The 18,395-nt window shown below is 55.5% G+C and overlaps 6 protein-coding genes across 6 annotated transcripts; 3 read left to right on the top strand and 3 right to left on the bottom strand.

Moving 5' to 3' along the window:
* Positions 1 to 843: 843 nt before the first annotated feature.
* Positions 844 to 1,650, bottom strand: CMQ_6842 (vacuolar iron transporter; the record flags this gene model as incomplete). Its single annotated transcript, XM_014320528.1, has 1 exon — positions 844 to 1,650. The coding sequence occupies one exon, from the start codon at positions 1,648 to 1,650 to the stop codon at positions 844 to 846; it is 807 nt and encodes a 268-aa protein (XP_014176003.1).
* A 1,871-nt stretch (positions 1,651 to 3,521) lies between these two features.
* Positions 3,522 to 4,518, top strand: CMQ_6717 (tetraspanin tsp3; the record flags this gene model as incomplete). The annotated part of the gene is made up of 3 exons (XM_014320403.1): positions 3,522 to 3,563; positions 3,619 to 3,647; positions 3,702 to 4,518. The coding sequence occupies 3 exons, from the start codon at positions 3,522 to 3,524 to the stop codon at positions 4,516 to 4,518; spliced, it is 888 nt and encodes a 295-aa protein (XP_014175878.1).
* A 257-nt stretch (positions 4,519 to 4,775) lies between these two features.
* CMQ_6607 (acetylornithine aminotransferase) lies at positions 4,776 to 6,245 on the bottom strand (the record flags this gene model as incomplete). Its single annotated transcript, XM_014320293.1, has 2 exons — positions 4,776 to 6,029; positions 6,090 to 6,245. 2 exons carry the CDS (start codon positions 6,243 to 6,245, stop codon positions 4,776 to 4,778), a joined length of 1,410 nt encoding a protein of 469 aa, XP_014175768.1.
* A 2,720-nt stretch (positions 6,246 to 8,965) lies between these two features.
* Positions 8,966 to 10,913, top strand: CMQ_6668 (glutamate decarboxylase; the record flags this gene model as incomplete). Its single annotated transcript, XM_014320354.1, has 7 exons — positions 8,966 to 9,121; positions 9,192 to 9,224; positions 9,283 to 9,338; positions 9,412 to 9,439; positions 9,501 to 10,121; positions 10,175 to 10,783; positions 10,860 to 10,913. 7 exons carry the CDS (start codon positions 8,966 to 8,968, stop codon positions 10,911 to 10,913), a joined length of 1,557 nt encoding a protein of 518 aa, XP_014175829.1.
* Positions 10,914 to 11,642: 729 nt separating this feature from the next.
* On the top strand, positions 11,643 to 14,199 carry CMQ_6706 (hormone-sensitive lipase; the record flags this gene model as incomplete). The annotated part of the gene is made up of 2 exons (XM_014320392.1): positions 11,643 to 11,734; positions 11,802 to 14,199. 2 exons carry the CDS (start codon positions 11,643 to 11,645, stop codon positions 14,197 to 14,199), a joined length of 2,490 nt encoding a protein of 829 aa, XP_014175867.1.
* Positions 14,200 to 14,348: 149 nt separating this feature from the next.
* On the bottom strand, positions 14,349 to 15,503 carry CMQ_6961 (adenosine deaminase; the record flags this gene model as incomplete). Its single annotated transcript, XM_014320647.1, has 2 exons — positions 14,349 to 15,245; positions 15,306 to 15,503. The coding sequence occupies 2 exons, from the start codon at positions 15,501 to 15,503 to the stop codon at positions 14,349 to 14,351; spliced, it is 1,095 nt and encodes a 364-aa protein (XP_014176122.1).
* Between the last annotated feature and the right edge of the window lie 2,892 nt (positions 15,504 to 18,395).

The following is an 18,395-nucleotide window of genomic DNA, read 5'->3' as shown; positions in this document are numbered from 1 at the left end:
GGTGTACAGTCTTACAAGGCTATGTACTCTGTAAAAAGCAGTCTTTTTTCAATTCTTACGGAGCAGTAAGATAAGATACATAGCTCGCCAAAAAGTACGCCAGATTAGCTCGTCGAGTTATACGGGAATCGAGCTATCATCCATCTGGCAGGTCTGCGACGTACCCCGTACGGAGTGAGCGCCCTCCTGCATCGTTGCAGAATTGTCGGTGACATTTTTTTCAGTGTTGCACTTGCGTCGTATCTCTCTACTCGGGTGCTCGTACTCCGTAAACGTCACCCAACAGAACAAATGCTCGTACTGGTGTGCTGGTGACTGATGGCCACCCATGTTTCGTCACATTTCTCTACGAGTACGGAGTGATTAATTTGTGACAGCTGCAATTAGCGTCTCTAGCTGCCAACTGAACACAACGGTCTCAGGGGTATGGTGCTGTACGGAGTAGGGAGTACTCCCCACAATACATACATATGAACATAAAGAGAATATGAGTCAGCAAGATAAGTTAACCCATAATTTGAGCTGAAACAGCCGCCTATCCGTTCATGAAGATATCACGAGAAAAAATTGCAACTTTGTGGAAAACCAGCATGCCCTTCGCCAGCCCTTCTATAAAAAAAGAAATTATACAGCCCGTGCTTTTCAGACAGGAGCAACCCTATACGCTGTGAGTCCTAACAGCGCTTACCAAAACGCCAAATCCAGAGATGAAACGTATCTCATCTATTGTATCTTTGTTGATGTGTGATGTCTTTCCCAGCCGGCCCTATTCCCTTTCCATAAACCTTCCCAGCGGAGCCCCTCCGCGATTTGTCGTATCGTTCATAAATTTGGTCACGACTCCTAATGGCCGGAGTCAAGTGCGCGCACGATGCCGTATGCAGCACCAGCAGCCAGCGCACCAATCACAAGCGTCTGCAATGCGCCCCAGCAGCCGGCGACCTTGTTGTGCACCGTAATCGCCGTCTTGATGTAGCCAAATATCAGCAGGATGACAACCGTGATGCAGATGGACACCATCAGCGCGCGCATGGCGGTCTCCATCAGGAAATAGGGGATCATGGGGATCAGCCCGCCGATAAAGTAGCTCATGCCCATGGTAACTGCCGACAACCATGCGCGGCTTGTCTTGGGCTTCTCCAGGCGCAGCTCAAAATCCATCATGAAGCGGACCCACATCTCTGGATTCTTGCAGAGCTCGTTCACAAGAGGCGCGGAAGCCTCTTGGCTGATGTGGTACTGCGCAAGGATGTCATAGATTTCTTGGCGCTCCTCGTCCGGCATACGCTCGACCTCGTCACGTTCCCGCTTCTCCTCGCTCTCGTAATGTTCCTTTTCGGTAGAGGCAGCCAGGTAGGCACCAAGGCCCATGCTGATAGCTCCAGAGAAGAGCTCGGCCAAGCCGCCCATGACGACGAGGCGGGTGTCGCCAAGGCTGGATAAGCCTGCCGTGAGGGCGAAGGGGACCGTCAGGCCATCTGCAAAGCCTATTATGACGTCGCGGATAAGATCACCATTGTCGCTGTGCCGCTCCGAATGCGAGGTACTGCCAGACAACGTCGACACACGCGTCAAGCTGCTATCCGATCGCCGCTCGATCAAAGGCTCCACTTCGCCGATGCTGCCGTAAGCAGAAGGTGTGGGAGACATAGTTGTGATAGCGTATGGAAAGTCGGATTGACAAGAACGTTCTGTAGCTGTGTCGTCTGCGTAAGATAATCAGAGAACTGTCGCTCGAGATGCCTCAGATTTGTAGTATGTGGCTGAATAGGGAAAGTTTTCGGAAAAAGTGCACTAGTATGCAGCACTAATTTCGTGGAGGTAAGATGCGAAAAGTTGATAACGAGGGTGCCGGCATTCCCAGTGTGATGAACCAGAGAAAGAAAGCAAAGCCTGGTGGCGCGCCGGCTGCATTTAATACTTGCTCGACAGAAAGAACCTTCAGTGAAAAAGCACGCTTCTACCGATGTTCCTTGCTTTGTAGCTCTGCCAGGGAGGCAAGAGCTTACTTTATCTGACCAATTATACAGCTTGCATTACTCAGGTATGGGGAAAGCTTTGGTGCTCGGCCAACCACCATCAAGCAAATGCTGGTCAGCCAGCTCCTCTAATTGGCCCAGCGTATGCCTTTCTCAACCCCGTCGGCGTATTATTCTAACATGTGTTTTTATGGAATCAAATTTGCATAGCCGGCCATAGCATTTGACTCTGGGTTTATCCATTTGTTGGCTTGTATGGTAAGTCAGCATACCATTCTCGGCTACCGGAACAACATGGCCATGAAAATAGTGTCCCTGTGACGGAAATGCCATTGCCACGACATACGACCGGGGAACAGCTTCCGTATCTGGTTCGAGCAGAGCCCGAGATGCATACGACGTATCTTACTATGAAGTACTCCGTAAGCGACACGCCTGCTGCGGATGATCACGGTACTTTCGATTTCTTCATATAGGGTGGCCTTTGTTCTCAAAGCTTGTTCCAGCATCGGTCTAAAGTCCATATTGTGCAGGCTGGCATAAAGCCCAACAAGAGGTAAAGCTATGTCTCCGTAATGTGGTCGATTTTAACCACATAGTAAGTGGAGACTGCATCGATCGTCGGGTTGAAAACCATTCGGCGTCTTCCGTATTCAAATGGGGTATGGAGCTTCGTGGGGGCCGTATATGGCGTCCGTGATGAGAACTTACATTTCCCGCCGCAGTCGTAAGATATCTTATTTATCTCCGGCTCGATTTTACATGTCAACACAAGCTAGCAAGCAAACGCCTCAACAGAACCCGTCGGCGTTTATGTCTGGGCATGCTTACGAGTACTCTGCTTAACTCATGATCCCTTTAGCCTCGGCTTTTGCTACCTCGAGCAAAGCCTCAATATGGAAGTTCGGACGTCCATCTTCCCTATCGCACGCTTGCAAGGCCATGCGTAATGTCTCTTTGCATAGTTGTGAGGAACTACTTCTTAGCGTTTGTTGATTCGTCACCATCGCGCATCGAATGCACGAGCTCGAATATCGCTCTGACTCAAACTCGCTCCATACGACGACGATTGCATGAGTTGGCAGCCCATCCTACAGCTCCAATTGGCGTTTTTTTGGCAAAACGGTTACGACGTATAACTTTGGCTTCCACTTTGTTGCATAAAATCGGTGCACATTGAGTTAAAAGCAGGATTGATCTTGTCAATAGCAATAGCGGACGCTCAGTGAATTGGGGAATGCAAAACGCAAAAAGATTCTTTAAGTTCTGCAACTATGTCGTCGTATGTTGCTGTGCGAACCAACCCACGGTGTAAATCCGCTTGACCACTGTACAGTTGTTCTGATGCTACACAGCCTTGTACAATGGAGGGTTGCAATCAACACCAAACATTGCTCGTTTGCTTCCCCGCCTTTCTGCCCAACGAACAAAAAACAGAGGAAGCTCAACACAAACATTAGGCATTTGTCTGGCCTTTCTTGATAGCTTTCCGGCATCACCTTCGACGTGTAAAGTAAAAGCGAAATCAGATACATCTCTGACATGGCCATCTCAAGTCTTTTGGCTCTCATCTTACCGCTGGTGGTATGTCCACACAATATACTCTGGTTATGCTGGTGCCTGGCTGACAATGAGGCAGATCACCTTCGGAATTCTTGCTGTGGCCATGTGAGCCAACTTCCCTTGATTATTGTCATCCCATCGCTGACGTTTCTTGCACAGTTACGAGCATGTTGCTTCGTTGTCTTTGTCCCTCCCGATCGCACCCACGTTGACCGCTTTTACGATCGCGTTGCCCGTTGCTGCTATTGCCAATGCAATCTACCTTATCCTCAGCCGCCAACGTCGATCTCAAACTAGCAGAACGAAGAGCCTTCTATGGACGAGCGTGCAATATGGAAGCGTTCAGCTCCCTAGCCTGCCAGTCGTCTTGCAGTTCCTGCAGGGCATCATCACAGTGGCCACAGCGGCGATACTCATAGTCAACAACATCGCTGGGGGGTCTCCGAGTTCTTCTTCGCCATCCCCCACCCTTCGATGTGCTCTTGAGACAACATGGCAGCAGCTGTACAGCGCACACGATGCCGCTGCTTTACGGCGGATCCAGGACGCGCTTAACTGCTGCGGCTTCAACAGTGTTGTCGACCGGGCATGGCCGTTTCCGCACGGAAGCGGAAGCACCACGTGTGCGCAATCGTATGGCCGCACGACTGCGTGCCGTGTGCCCTGGATGCAGACAGTGCAACGACGAGCAGGCGTGGATCTGGCGGTGGTCGTGGTCGTGGCGCTCTTTCAGGTTCTCACACTCGTCGTCAGAGAGTGGCCGGCCTCATCTTTCAGCTATCACCCGCACGGAAGCGGTGAGCAGCAAGGTGTGCGCAGGCCTCTTCTGGAGGATCGCGTTGCGGAGGCTTATACGGATGACGTGGATGACGTGGATGGCACCGATGAGGCCAGGGAAGATGCCAACAATCACCAGGACAGCAATGGCCCACGTCTGGAGCCGTCGGGATTGCAGAACGCGTGGTCCACTGACTAAGAATGTCAAAAGTGGGCAGACAGGTGGGTAAATATACGAGAATAACTGAGGACAGACAAAGCTGGACATCAACAGATTGGAAGGGTGTCATGGTTAAATGAAAGCTACGTAACAACGTTGAAAACACGCCGAGAGGTATCCCTTGAACTTTTCGAACAGCATGAGCCGTCTCCCGTGACTCCCATCTGGCCAGCGATTCTAGATTCCAAAAAGAAACAGGGTTAAAGAGAGAGGACGCGTGATGTCGTCAGTGTCTACTACTTGGTCTCTTCAATGGCCTTTGCCAGCAGGCCAAGGCCTTCCTGGATCTCGGCCTCGGAAACGGTCAAGCTGGGGACAAACCGCAAGGTGTTTTTGCCGGCCGTGATGACGAGCAGGCCATGGGCGCGAGCAGCATCGACGATGGGGTTGGGATCGCGGGTGAGCTGGGCGCCAAGGATGAGGCCGCGGCCGCGAATCTCGGTGATGACATTGGGGAAGCGTTCGCGCAGCTGCTGGAGGCCACGCACGAAGACGGCGCCCTTGGCGACGACGCTGGCCTGCAGGGCGGGCTCGCTGAGGCGGGTGAGGACGTGATGGGCAACGCGACAGGCAAGCGGGTTGCCGCCATAGGTAGTGCCGTGGTCGCCGACCTTCATGGCATCGGCGACGGTGGCGCTGACGATGGTAGCAGCAATGGGGAAGCCGTTACCGAGAGCCTTAGCGGTGGTGATGACGTCGGGATGAGCCTCAGCGGGCAGGTGAGCGTGGGCCCAGAGCGTGCCGCCGGTACGAGCGAGGCCGCACTGAATCTCGTCATGGATCAGCACGGCGCCGACCTCGCGGGCACGCTGGGCCACGGCCACCATGAAGGCGTCGGTCCCGACGTGCACGCCGCCCTCGCCCTGGATCGGCTCGACGATGACGCCACAGGTGGCCGGGGTGATCAGCTGCTCGAGCACGGCCGCATCAGCGTCGTTGTAGGTGCCGCAGCGGAAGCCCGGCACCATGGGCGCAAAGGGCGCCTGGTACTTGGGGTTGTGCGTGGCCGAGAGGCTGCCCATAGTGCGGCCGTGGAAGGCGCCGGCAAACGAGACGATCTCGATCTTCTTGCCAGATGGGTCGAGCGTCTTGCCGACCTTGCGGGCGAACTTGATGGCCGCCTCGTTGGCCTCGCTACCCGAGTTGGCAATGAAGACGGCCGTGGCCTCGGCGCTGGCCATGCCGCCCGACGCTCGCGTCTCCTCGATCAGCTGCCGCGAGAGCGCGCCCGTCCAAGGATTGTGGTACAGGTTCGAGGCGTGCATCAGCGTGGCCGCCTGCTCGGCGAGCACGCGCGTGACCCCGGGGTCGCAGTGGCCGAGTGCATTGACGGCGATGCCGCCCGTGAAGTCGAGATACTGCTTGCCCTCGAGGTCCCACAGGTATGAGCCGGAGCCGCGCTGGAAGACCGTTGTCGGTCGTGAATAGGTCGCCAGCATAAAGGGGGCCGTCTGGGCGACAACGTCCTCACTGTGCGCGCCATTGAAGGTCTGGAGCAGGGGCACCTGTTAGACAGCTGTCTGTGTTTGGCCAAAAGCTTGGAGACAAACCTGATGGGTCTCAACAGCGGCTGCTGGAGCCTGTGAGGCGAAGAGCCTCGCCGAAACGGATAGCGGCGCTCGGGAAATGCCTACTGGCCGTGTAGGAGCCAGTGCCAGGGCCCGGGTGCCCTTCACTGCACTTCTTGCGCACCACTGCCAGGCCATCGTCGAGAAGAACAGAAAACCTGGTTGGGATAGGATAGACGACTGACAATGGCAGAGGGGAAGGGGAAACGGCCGGGACAACTGCAACCAAGAGAGGACAATGGACCGAAATTTCTTATCGATAAGGGAGGCGTGAGTCAAAAATTTCGGTGGGGTCTGAGCTGTTTAGATTGTCCACTCCGACAACGCTGGACAGAGGAAGATACATTTCTGCGAAATGATGTTTCTCGGCCGAGAAAGAAAATGCACAGATAGATGATACAAGCCGGAGTTTAACGCGTATTCGTACGGAGTACACAGCATCTTGCTCGCGCTCTACACCGTTTCGACAAGTTTCCTGGCTCGACAGCAACATGTTCGCAGAGTCACGACAGTCTCACCCGATGATGATGCCTTCACAAGACGGTGTGTTCGGTCTCCGTTTGGGTTGAGGCAAGCACCGCCAAAAGGACATTGGCGTGGTATCTTACGAGAACTTGGCGGGAGACCGACACGCGTGTCTTGCACAACGAATTGTCTGGTAAACAATACAGCTGGTGTTTTATAAGGGGGGGCACACTATTGCAGCATGTTTGAGGCCTGTCAGTCTTGGCAACGGCTGACGCATAGCCTGGCAGAACTATTTCTGGTTTAAACGTACGTAATAAGGCAGGGGAATCAGGTTTTCAAAGCAACGAGGCAAGAGACACGTGCAGCCAGAAAGAACACCGTGTACTCGTACCAATGAAGGCTGGAAACGAGACATGATCCTGGATAAATGAGTACCAAAACACGGCAGTTCCAGATTGGCTGGCATGGTTGGTGCAGGCAGTCCGGACCGTAGCTCCCATGCTACCCAACATGGAGACCCAAGCCCTAAATATTACCAAAACTGCTAGAACAGGCATTTGCGCGCAATACCCCAGGATTTGGTGGATTGTCATCCGATTGTCTAGCCATGAGCGCGCCACAGCCAGAGAGGGGACAGCGACCGGATGGTATCCGGATGGCGACTCCATGGCGACTGAATGGCAACTGCTTGCATGACCATCCTTTACACGCAATGTCTTAGGCATTCAGCAGAGCCTCGGCTAGGGCGTATTGTCTACATAGACACACCTCCTTTGTGTTTCTGTACGAGTACCCGTAATGCACACACATCGCTTCCTTTTCATCATGTTAAACACCTGGTAAGACCTGAGTGGTCAAAGTCGTTCCGTGGAGCCTCTAATCGCGCGGCGCATGCGCGAAAGCCAACTTCGGACAGGCCGGAGCGGTCAAAGTCTCCACCTAGCCTTACATACGACGTAAGTGGCTCTCAGAAGGCCACATCGCTGTCCGCATTCATGATCGTTGCTGACAAACGGCTACTGGATCACCCTCCAGGCCTTTGGTCTTTTCGAGGCTGCATTGCAGATGTTACGTAGTCAGAAAGACGGCACAGGATGGATGGCATTTCGACACGGGAAAAGGGCTTCAGAAACCGTTTGCTGCCCACCTGCACGAGTGTCGGGCCAGTCCGGATGGAGGACACAGCCACGGGAATCGAGACCGACCCCCACGGCTTTAGCGACTGGGTCTGTCTGCCGTACTCCGTACAATCGGGCCCTCATTGGTAGCCAAATCCATCATAGCACAGACCAGCATGGTCAACGTCTCGAAGCTGCACATCCTGCATGCATGTGGAGGGCCTCCTGGCGGATGCGATTTGCCTCGTTTCTCCCTTCTCCTCGCATCATTGCACTCGTATTGGGGGGCCGGAAATGAGAAATCCCATGAAATCGCGTGTTGAGTGGGATGCTGTTGGGTTGTGTCGTATTTGGCCTTTGGGCTCAGCCTGTCGGCCCTGATTGGGTGCTGTCCACGAGCATCACACTACTGGGAGGACAAGCTTTTGGTGGTGGGGCTTGCCAGCACAAGCCCCTGCTCGTGGGACCCCGGTCGAACATCTCGTACACTCTGCAGCTGCGTCGTCACTGTCGGTGGTAGTGCTGCTGAACACTACTCCGTACGCTGTACCAAATGCCCCTCCAAGCGTATCCACATCTTCTCGGCCCCTCCTGAGGAACTGGGGTAAGGTAGGCGGTGGTGGTGCTTGGCTTTGCTGCTGCCCGCCTCCCTCGCAGCTTCCCTCCTTGGTCATTTTCTTTCAAATTGGGCCCCATCCCTCGTCCTCTCGTCTTCTTTGCTCGTACTTGAAGATTAACCCAGTCCTCTTGGCCTTTTGCAACTTACCAATTTCTCACCACACGATCTAATTCACTCATCTCCTGTTGTTCTCCCGCAAGAAGAACTATACTCGGTGAGGCTTTGCCCTTTTTTCACCAATCTCTGTACCCCCATGCTCCCCCCTCCCTACCCCAACGCCCAACAGCTGCTTTTCTTCTTGCCTCCCTCACCCCATTGAAAAGGGGCCCGGCTCCCTGTTCCTGACCCCCGCGTTGACTGCCCAGGGACCCTGCCCTGGGATATTCTAAAGATGTCTTCCAGAAGCTGTAGTTGGGGGCAGAACAGAGCTATTCAGAACTGCCTAGTTGTATCCTTGTCAAGATCCATGTCCCGTCCTGTGTCTTGTGCTAACCTTGAGCTCCCTCCAAAGCATACTCAGCCTCAACAGTTATAAAAGCAGCCTCTCCCAATTACCAAAACATACTTTGCCTCTACCAAGCCAGAATTTGCTCTTCAGCAATTCACAAAACTCGTCTTCTCTTCTTCTCCAGTTAGAAGCTATTACCGCCAAAATGGGTCACCTCACCGAGATCAAGCACAGAGATGCTACCACTGAGAAGGATCTCGTCAGCGAAGTGAAGAAGGCGCACCTGCAACTTGCCAATGACGATGACTGTTTTACCACGTCCGTTTATGGTTCCAGATTTGCCATGATCGAACTGCCTCGAGTGCGTCACCCTTCCTCTCCTCCATTTACGTCCGGATTTTCGATAGTCTGGGGTTTCTAACAAGCAGCAGCACGAACTTGCAGAGACTGAGATGCCTAAGGAGGTAAGTTCCCCCGTAGCTGGACTCAAGTCTACAGAGTACTCACGAATTCCCTACATAGGTCGCGTATCGCATGATCAAAGATGATCTCAGCCTGGACGGTAACCCCATGCTCAAGTAAGCCGTTCTTCTTATGGCAACAGCCTCCAATTACTTTTCAATAGCTAACAATATTTTTTTATTTTTTTAGCCTGGCGTCTTTCGTCACCACGTACATGGTTCGTCAACTCTGATTGACAGTCAAGACGGGTGTTACTTATACTGACGTTACTTGTGTAGGAGGACGAAGCCGAGAAGCTTATGACTGAGTCCTTTTCCAAGAACTTTATCGACTATGAGGAGTACCCCCAGTCCGCGGATATCCAGAACCGCTGCGTCTCTATGATCGGTCGCCTCTTCAATGCGCCTGTCGGAAGCACCACCGAGGGAGGTTCTATCGGCACTTCTACGGTTGGAAGCTCCGAGGCAATTATGCTGGGTGTTCTGGCCATGAAGCGGCGCTGGAAGAACAAGCGCATTGCCGAGGGCAAGTCTTACGAGAAGCCAAACCTCGTCATGTCGTCTGCCGTGCAGGTGTGCTGGGAGAAGGCCACCCGCTACTTTGAAATTGACGAGAAGCTCGTCTACTGCTCAGAGGATCGCTATGTGATTGACCCAGTGCAGGTCGTTGACCTGGTCGACGAGAACACCATCGGAATCTGCTGCATTCTCGGCACTACCTACACAGGCGAATACGAGGATGTGAAGGCAGTCAATGACCTGTTGATCGAGCGCGGTTTGGACACTCCCATCCATGTCGATGCTGCTAGCGGCGGCTTCGTTGCTCCCTTTGTTGTCCCCGGCCTCGAATGGGACTTCCGGCTGGAGCGCGTCGTTTCCATCAACGTCTCGGGCCACAAGGTGCGTTTAAGCATGATACCGAGCACCATCTTTCACCCTAACACGCCTTTTAGTACGGACTTGTGTACCCTGGTGTCGGTTGGGTTGTGTGGCGTTCCGCCGAGTACCTCCCTCAGGAGCTGGTGTTCAACATCAACTATCTTGGCGCCGACCAGGCTTCGTTCACGCTCAACTTCAGCAAGGGTGCTTCGCAGGTTATCGGGCAATACTACCAGTTCATCCGGCTGGGCAAGCACGGATACCGTGCTATTATGTCCAATCTGACACGCACTGCCGACTACCTCTCAGACTCGCTCCAGGCCCTCGGTTTCGTGATCATGTCCAAGAAGTCGGGTGAAGGGCTGCCTCTCGTTGCCTTCCGTCTTTCGCCCAGCAAAACCCGAGAATACGACGAGTTTGCTCTCGCCCACCAGCTGCGCGTTCGCGGCTGGGTGGTGCCTGCTTACACCATGGCTCCCCACACGAATGGCTTGAAGATGCTCCGTGTTGTCGTCCGCGAAGACTTCACCTGGAACCGATGTGACTCGCTGATTGCTGACGTCAAGCTGAGCATGACGTATCTGGACGAGATGGACAAAGCGACGCTCCGCAAGATCGACGAATTTGTCCAAAAGCACCACACGGCTGGTAGCCACTCCGTGCACAACCATCCAAAGTTCCGCGTTGGTCCCCTTCCTAATATGCCTGTGGCTTTATTTGCGAGAAGCGTTATGCTGACCGGCCGTCTCTGGCCTATAGAAAGAAAAGCACTCGCTCCAAGGGAAGACGGGCAAAACCCATGCTGTCTGCTAAATTTGCCAAATTACGACATCAGCCATCACGAGTTGAAACGGCCGTTCAGGGATAGGGTTCCATACGACGCTTATGTCTTATGTTGCTTATTTTTGGTTAGCGCAGTGCCAATCTATACGATTTTGCCTGTGTCCAATTGGATATTGTGCTGCTCCCTTTTGCATGTGAATTCCTGTGGTCTCTTGTAGCTTCTACGATTTATTCCCGTTTCGGCCCAAATTCCTGCATGTACTTTGGGCGCGTCCACTTTGCAGTAACCGTTTCTTCATCTATCGCATAGGTCCTGGCCTCTCTAGGGCTTTCTCTCACAACTGGTGCATTTATCAATCATGACCGAGCTTTCGAAAGACGGACACTGTGGACCACCCCCGCACAGCATCTAGCGGCAGCATGCGCTTATTGTATTACCGGTAAAGCAGCTTTCACATGTCAAATAGATCGCCAACCGGAATTGGTCCGCCTCCCATGACCTCGAAAGAATTGTCTTACATGGATGACAGGCTGGAGGGTCCATCACAGGATCTTCGCTCTAGCAATTTGTTCTTGCTGGCTTCTTGACTGACTTAGTATTTGCACCAGTATCTGCACTTGCACCTAAGACACCTGAGTTCGCCAAGCAAGGAAACTAGAGACTCAACAATATATGCGTTTGTGCTTGCGCGAACAGTGCATCAGGCCTAGGGCGCTACTGAAACCCGTCCTGTTACTCCCTTGTGGCTTACCGTCACCATGCTTGATCACGTTCTGGGTCGACCGTCGGTCAAGTCGCGCCGGCTCCAAGTACTGGCCGTGCTGGTTTTTTGGCTGACATATCTCGCGCGGTAAGTGTGCTGCGTCTTGCGATGTGTATGTGCTGTTCTCGCGGTCTGCTGATTCCAACCGTGGCAGTGGCAACAAGAATGGCCCTCTGGGCACACGAACACTCTCCCGGCTCCTCTCGAAGAAGTTGACGGCCTGGCAAATGGTCGTGCTCACGATGACGTACCTTTACACGGCCCGCAACTTCAGCACTCTTGTTGGCCTCGCGAGCCCCGACCCTTTGTCAAACATGTACGATGCGACCTTTTTCCGCGCGACGTGGGTCTTGACAGCGCTGGACGCCGGTTTCTGGACGGCGATGAAGATACGCTCCCGCTGGCTGCGTGATATTGCCGGAATTGTCTTCTCGGGCTTCTACCTCGTGGCAGCCGAGCAGGCCGACGAAAAGGTGCGCAAGGTGCGCGGCAACCTGACGGTGGAGCACCTTCGTGTCAGCTGGAACAAGGGAACAACACCGTACCTGAACTTTATCCAGGGCCTCACGCGGCCTCGGCTGACGCGCTGGCCACCACGATACATCCGCATTCCCCGGCCGGCGACAAGCGACTACAAGGATCAGCCGGTGATGGCCTGGCTCTACTACGACGGGTCGATCGACCACCTGCGGGCATCTGGTATAAACCGTGTCATCCTCGACATTCCTGGCGGGGGCTTTGTTGCCATGGATCCGCGCTGCAACGACGACCGACTCTTCACCTGGGCCGTCCATACGGGGCTTCCGGTCTTGAGTCTGGATTACAGAAAAGCACCGGAGCACCCGTTTCCTTATGCGCTGTACGAGTGCTATGATGTATATTCGACGCTGGTCAACACGCGTGGTCGTTGCATTGGAATGGCTGGCAAGGAACCTGCGCATATCGTAATGTCGGGCGACAGTGCTGGGGGCAATTTGGCGACGGCGACGACGCTGATGATAGCGCAATCTGCGCCGACACTCCTGTCGATGCATGAAAGAAAGGATGCAGGCAATGGACAGGAGCAGGAGCAGGACCAACAACAGCTTCCGCTTCCCGAGGGATTGATCTTGACGTATCCGGCCCTGGACATGAACATTGGCAGCTGGATGTCGGACGAGCAGATGGCCCTTATCCAGGACAGACGCATGCGGGCGACGAACAAGAATGTGATCCGCCGCAAGACCAGCCAATACAACGACATCGCAGGGACACCGCACGAGTCTGGCGACGAAGCATTAGTCATGACGAGCATGGCGAGGGCGGAGGCCGACGGTAGCGACGGCGATGACGATGACAGTTCGGAGGATGATGAGGAGAAAGCACAGTCTCAGGGAGAAGATGCGCGGAGACCCAAGCCGGCGTATTCACATGTCAACATGGCGAAGTTTGGAAAGACATTGCAGGCGCGGCCACGCACACCCCGAGGTGACGCCTCATCGACCTCTGGAGGGGTGCAGCCGATCACACCGATGGAGTCGACACTGTTGGTGGCAGGACCGGTGCCAGCGCCGGCTTTGCAGACGCGGCTGACGACGTCGTCGACGATCTCGTACTTCAACGACCGGGTGCTGACGCCGGAGATGATGCGGGCAATGATCATTCTGTACGTGGGACCACACAGCCGGCCAGACTTTGCGCGAGACTACCTGCTGTCGCCGATCCTGGCGCCAGACCTGCTGCTGGCGCGGTTTCCCAAGACATACTTTCTGACGGGCGAGCGCGATCCGTTGGTGGACGACACGGTGATCTTTGCGGGACGACTACGGCGGATCCAGGCGGCGCTCTGTGCGTCAGGCGGACGGCGGCTCGAGTACCGCGAGTCGGACGCAGACGTGCTGGCCAAGATGGGCTTTGACGATCGCGACGTGGCTGAGGTTGTGCTGGTGCCCGGTGTGAGCCACGGATTTCTGCAATTTCCGGCCATCTACCCGCCAGCCAGAGGATGGTTTGAGCGGACAGCTCACTGGATCGAGGACGTGTTTAAGCACGCAGAGACAAGACGGGCCAGCTCGGGTCTGTCGGCAGTCCGTGGACGCGGACGCGGACGTGGCCGCGTCCATGCGGAAAGGGGAGACAAGGCAGGAAAGGTAGAAAAGGCAGGACAGACAGGGCAGGTGGAAACGGTGCAGACAGTTCCGAACGTCACAGGTGGAAACGGCAGCGGCACGCACGCAAAGACAGAGTCGAGCGGAGACGACGAGGGCCCGCTCGAGATGATGCGCATGACCAAGGCCAAGGGACCGGCCAAGACGGACAACAGCAATGGCGGAGGATCACCAGCTCCGGAAGAGGAGCAGCCGTTCCGGGAGAGTTCGACGACGTTGGTGGAGGGGACGAATGCCGGTAGCGCTTCGACAAAGAAGAAGCGAGGGAAAACGGCGAGACCACGAGGAGGCAGCAGCAGCAGCAACGGCGACAGAGAGCTGGTGAAGCTGGCCAGCTCAGACGATCTGTTGGGACGACGGATGCAGGGCATTGTGGGGGGACTGACGGGGGTCACAGAGGAGTAGTTGAGACTTGTGTCTATTTCTAAGTTGTTTCTATGTTGTGATCCTACGGGCAGTTCTATATCGCTATTGTTATACAAGAAGCAGAAGGTATCCGACTAGTAAAGCATGTTGAATGTGTTGTGTTGTGTGTTTTGGGCGATTCTGTTCTCTCAAGCCTCGACGGCCAGAGTGCCGTTGTGCCAGTGGCCAAAGACGGAGTCGATCTCGGCGAGCAGGACAGCCTTGCGATCGTCATCGCACCAGCTGCCGGTGACGGCATTGCGCACAATAATCTCCCAGTGCTTGGGCTCGAGGATGTGGGCATCCTGGACGGCGCAGTAGTTCTCCTGGATGTAGCCGCCAAAATAGGCGGGATCGTCGGAGTTGACAGAGAAGGCAACGCCGGCATCGAGAAAGGTGCGAATAGGCACATGGGCGACACTAGGAGCGACGCGCAGCCGGACGTTGGAGAGGGGGCAGACGGTGAGCATGACGCGATCGCGAGCAAGACGGGCCATGAGCTCGGGGTCTTGGGCAGCAGCATTGCCGTGGTCAATGCGCTCGACGGCGAGATGGTCGAGCGCGAGGGAGACGTATTCGGCCGGACCCTCCTCGCCGGCATGGGCTGTGAAGCGGGTAGCGAGACCGGCCTTGCGCGTGTCGGCGTAGATGTCGGACCAGAGAGTCGGGGGACGGTCCCGTTCCGACGAGCAGAGGCCGAGACCAGCGAGCGGCGTGCTGTCGGCCGGTGCTGCGGTCGAGGGCCAATACGGCCGCAACGACTCGGCCACCCGACCGCTGTCCTCGACCGGAAGATGACGCAGCAGACAGGGAATCAGCAGGCTGGTGAGGCCCCAGCGCGATTCAGCCACCCGGCTGGCAGCGTCCAAGCCGGCCACGACCTCGGACAGGGCCACGCCGCGCTCCAGATGGGCCTGCGGGTCGAAGAAGATCTCGGCGTGGCGCACGCGCGTCGAGTGTGCCCGCTCAAAGTAAGCCAGCGCGAGCGTCTCAAAGTCGGCAGCCGTGACGAGCACGCTCATGCCGATGTAGTAGTAGTGCAGGAACTGGGCTGTGAGCGAGAGAGCCAGAGGCAAGAGGCAAGAGACAATCGACTACAAACTCACATCGTCCAAACAGGAGAACTGGTCGTAGCGGGCATACAGCGCCTCGACCGACGCAAAGGCCGGATCCTCGGGCAGCGTCACGTTGTTGCGCTTGGCCAGCGTGAAGAGCAGCTCGGGCGAGAGCGAACCCTCGACGTGCATGTGGTGCTCGCATTTGGGCAGCGCCTGCAGAAGCGGGTGGAGGGGCGAGCGACACATTGTGGCTGTTTGGGGCTGTGCTTTGTGTCTTGAGCTGGGTCGAGATCGGGTCGTGAAGCTGGATGAAGTCTTGCGTTTGGATCAGAGCACAAACTTTTTAGCCGTGATCGTGGGCAGGAAGGCGGTCTGGTCTGCTGTCCTCGTCCCTGCTTGCTCCTTCCTCTTCCGGCCAGCTCCTGTTGCCTCTCGCCTCTCGCCTCATCTTTTCTACCAGCGCTCGTGCGGGCCAGCCAGCCGCGCCCACCCGCCAGCCTTCGCTGCTCGGCGATAACCGACTGAAAATCTCGACTTTTATCTCCACCACCGAAAGGCTCTGCAGGCGCCGCCGCGCGGCTGACACATCAGCCCCACTCCTTGCCCAAGCCAAGAAGAGAAAGAACGCACCGGTGCGAGAGCTTGTACGTGCAATCTGCCCAGATGAAAGAAAAGGGGAAAACGAACCCCCCGGAACTGGACGAATGGACGAAACGACAGCTCGGCTTACTTGCCTGCCGGCCGGCTGCGCTGTTTCTCGCATCTGCCTCTTGCCAAGACCCCCCACCGTCCCTCCGGCTCCCTGTAACAGGTCTCGTTGCAGATCGGACACGAGATGTGACCATCGACATGTGGCATGTTGGTATAAGAATAGCAGCAGCCAGTGTCGCAGAGGAGGCCGCAGAGGAGGCTAGGACGGACCGAGTGAGGGACGAGAACCAACAGTCGTTGGCAGCATGGAAACAACAGCTCCCCCGTTCATTCAACGCCTCTCGCCTCCTTGCGTTGCTGAGATGGTTCAAGCTCAAGCTCGGGCAGGGATGTCCACAATTAGAATAGACGTAAATCATGAAACTCGCAAGGGAGCCTCACCGGTTGTAAGATACTCTATCACAGCCAGCCGTTCACTCCATGTAACCGGCTGCAGCCTGGCCCTGCAAGCACGGTTATCGTTGCCTGTCCTTGACCTTTTCCCTGGAAACGCGCGTCTGACAGATTGCCTCCTCGACGGTGTACATGGCATCCTGCTGTTTGGAACGGCACCGGGAGATGACGATGGTGCGGCTTCCAATAGCCCCCATCTTGGTTTCTCAATGCGAGGCAGGCGACCAACAGCACGAGGTGAGCACTCCCTGGGCAACATGACCCGTCACTTTCTCGGGCACACCCCCTTTTCTATCTTACTATGTAGCCACCCTGGTTACCCGCACATATTCGCCCCAGGCTGGCCAATGTGAAGCAGGGCCCTCGGCGAGAGAGAGCGACAGCCTGTGTGTGCGGGGCCACTGTGAGAATGCGAAACAGACTCGTCGAGGGGGACAGCCGACCGGTCGTCGCACGGCAGACCCAACAGCGATACTATGTAGCAGCCAGAAAGACGACACGGTCGGACGGGTTCTCTCATCGAGAGGTTCTCTCATCGAGAGGGTGTGCTCGCTCTCTGTGCCTCAGCCCAAGATGCATGCCTGCCTGGCCCGGGTGTGGTTACCCATGTGCCTGCACACAGCTGTGTTCGACGAGACTACAGAGTACGTCGTACACCGATATCATAGCAGCACGGCTCCAGTTGCTCTCTTGCCTGTCCTCCCGTCCGCCCCGGTCGGCTCTGCCTTCTCCCTTCAGACGGTCACTTTCGTCGTTTGATCTGGTCTCACAAAACAGACTAAGAGGAGGACCATGTGCCTCAGCTCTGCCATGTATGGAGACTTCCAGGCTTATCTGGCAGTCGGCCGTCTCTCGGCCTGTTCTTAGCTGGCCGGGGTGGTGGGCATTATACCTCGCCATCGGCTGGGTCCGTGCTCTCTCTCGCCATGCTACCCTCCCATGCGGCCGGCCTGTCTGCCTTAACGGAGTATGTACGGAGTACTGTGTACGAGCAATCGCTTAGTGAGCACACAGGCTCTCCGTCCTATGGGGCGCTTAGCCCAGAGAACAGGGGGGACAATGATGCAAAGTCTCCAAGAAACTATTTACCGACACATGCGTGTGGAGAGAGAAGACACACAGACAGCGTCATGGCGTTCCCTAGGGCCGAGATCCCCTGACGAGGGGATGGTGCGCCGCCCCTTTGAAACACATACTCCGTTTCGCCGTTCTGTGCTGACTACTGGCCATTTGTCGTCGCCCGAGATGAGCTCAACAGCTCCTGGCGGGCACTCGTATTCTGCAAATATGGGCAGAGCAAAGGATCCAGCACATCATCCTGGCGGCAGCACACAAAGCCTCCTCAGCCGTTTACAGAGCGCCTTTTCTGCCAGACGGGCACATTGGAGACAAGCGATGAGCCATTCTTGGAGAGGCTGAACGTACTATGTAGCCGGGCCAGTCAGACTGGGTGGGCAGTTTAATTTTAAATTAACTTCCCGTTCCCGGGAGGGGAGAGGCCAGAGAGCCGGATGCAGATGTTGACACAGAGTTGTGTAGGCTCGGTGTGGCGATAATACAGGGGTGATGCATACGAATGAGTACGAGCAAGGGGAAAAAGAAAAGAATACAGAGCGATAGGCGGGCAAAATGGGAAATGGGAAAATGGGAAATGAACATGAGTAAGGGGAAGGAGACGAGTATGCGGTGCAAGAGCAGCTGAGCGTAGACGAGTGGTCTCGAGTGATCGGCAAGAGGAATATACGACGTAGAGAGAGGATGGGGAGTCGATGCCAGACGCTGATGCTGGGACTGGAAATGGCCTGATGGGACGGGGGAAGGGATGCTGTCACACAGGACGGACATTTTCCCTCCGTTATATAAAGAGAAGCAACGTCAGGTAGTGCGTAGGCTAGAGCTGAGACACCGTCTTGGGGCCGAGGAGCTAGAAGGGAAAGGAGAGGAGAGAAAAGCAGAAAGGAAGAAAGAAGGAAAAGAGACATGTGACGGAGAAGACGAAGCAGGGAAGAAAAGGGGAAAACGACGAAAGGCCGA

Source organism: Grosmannia clavigera (assembly GCF_000143105.1).
Source record: "Grosmannia clavigera kw1407 unplaced genomic scaffold GCSC_108, whole genome shotgun sequence".
Taxonomy (NCBI): Eukaryota; Fungi; Ascomycota; class Sordariomycetes; order Ophiostomatales; family Ophiostomataceae; genus Leptographium; species Leptographium clavigerum.
This window is presented reverse-complemented; position numbering and strand designations above follow the sequence as displayed.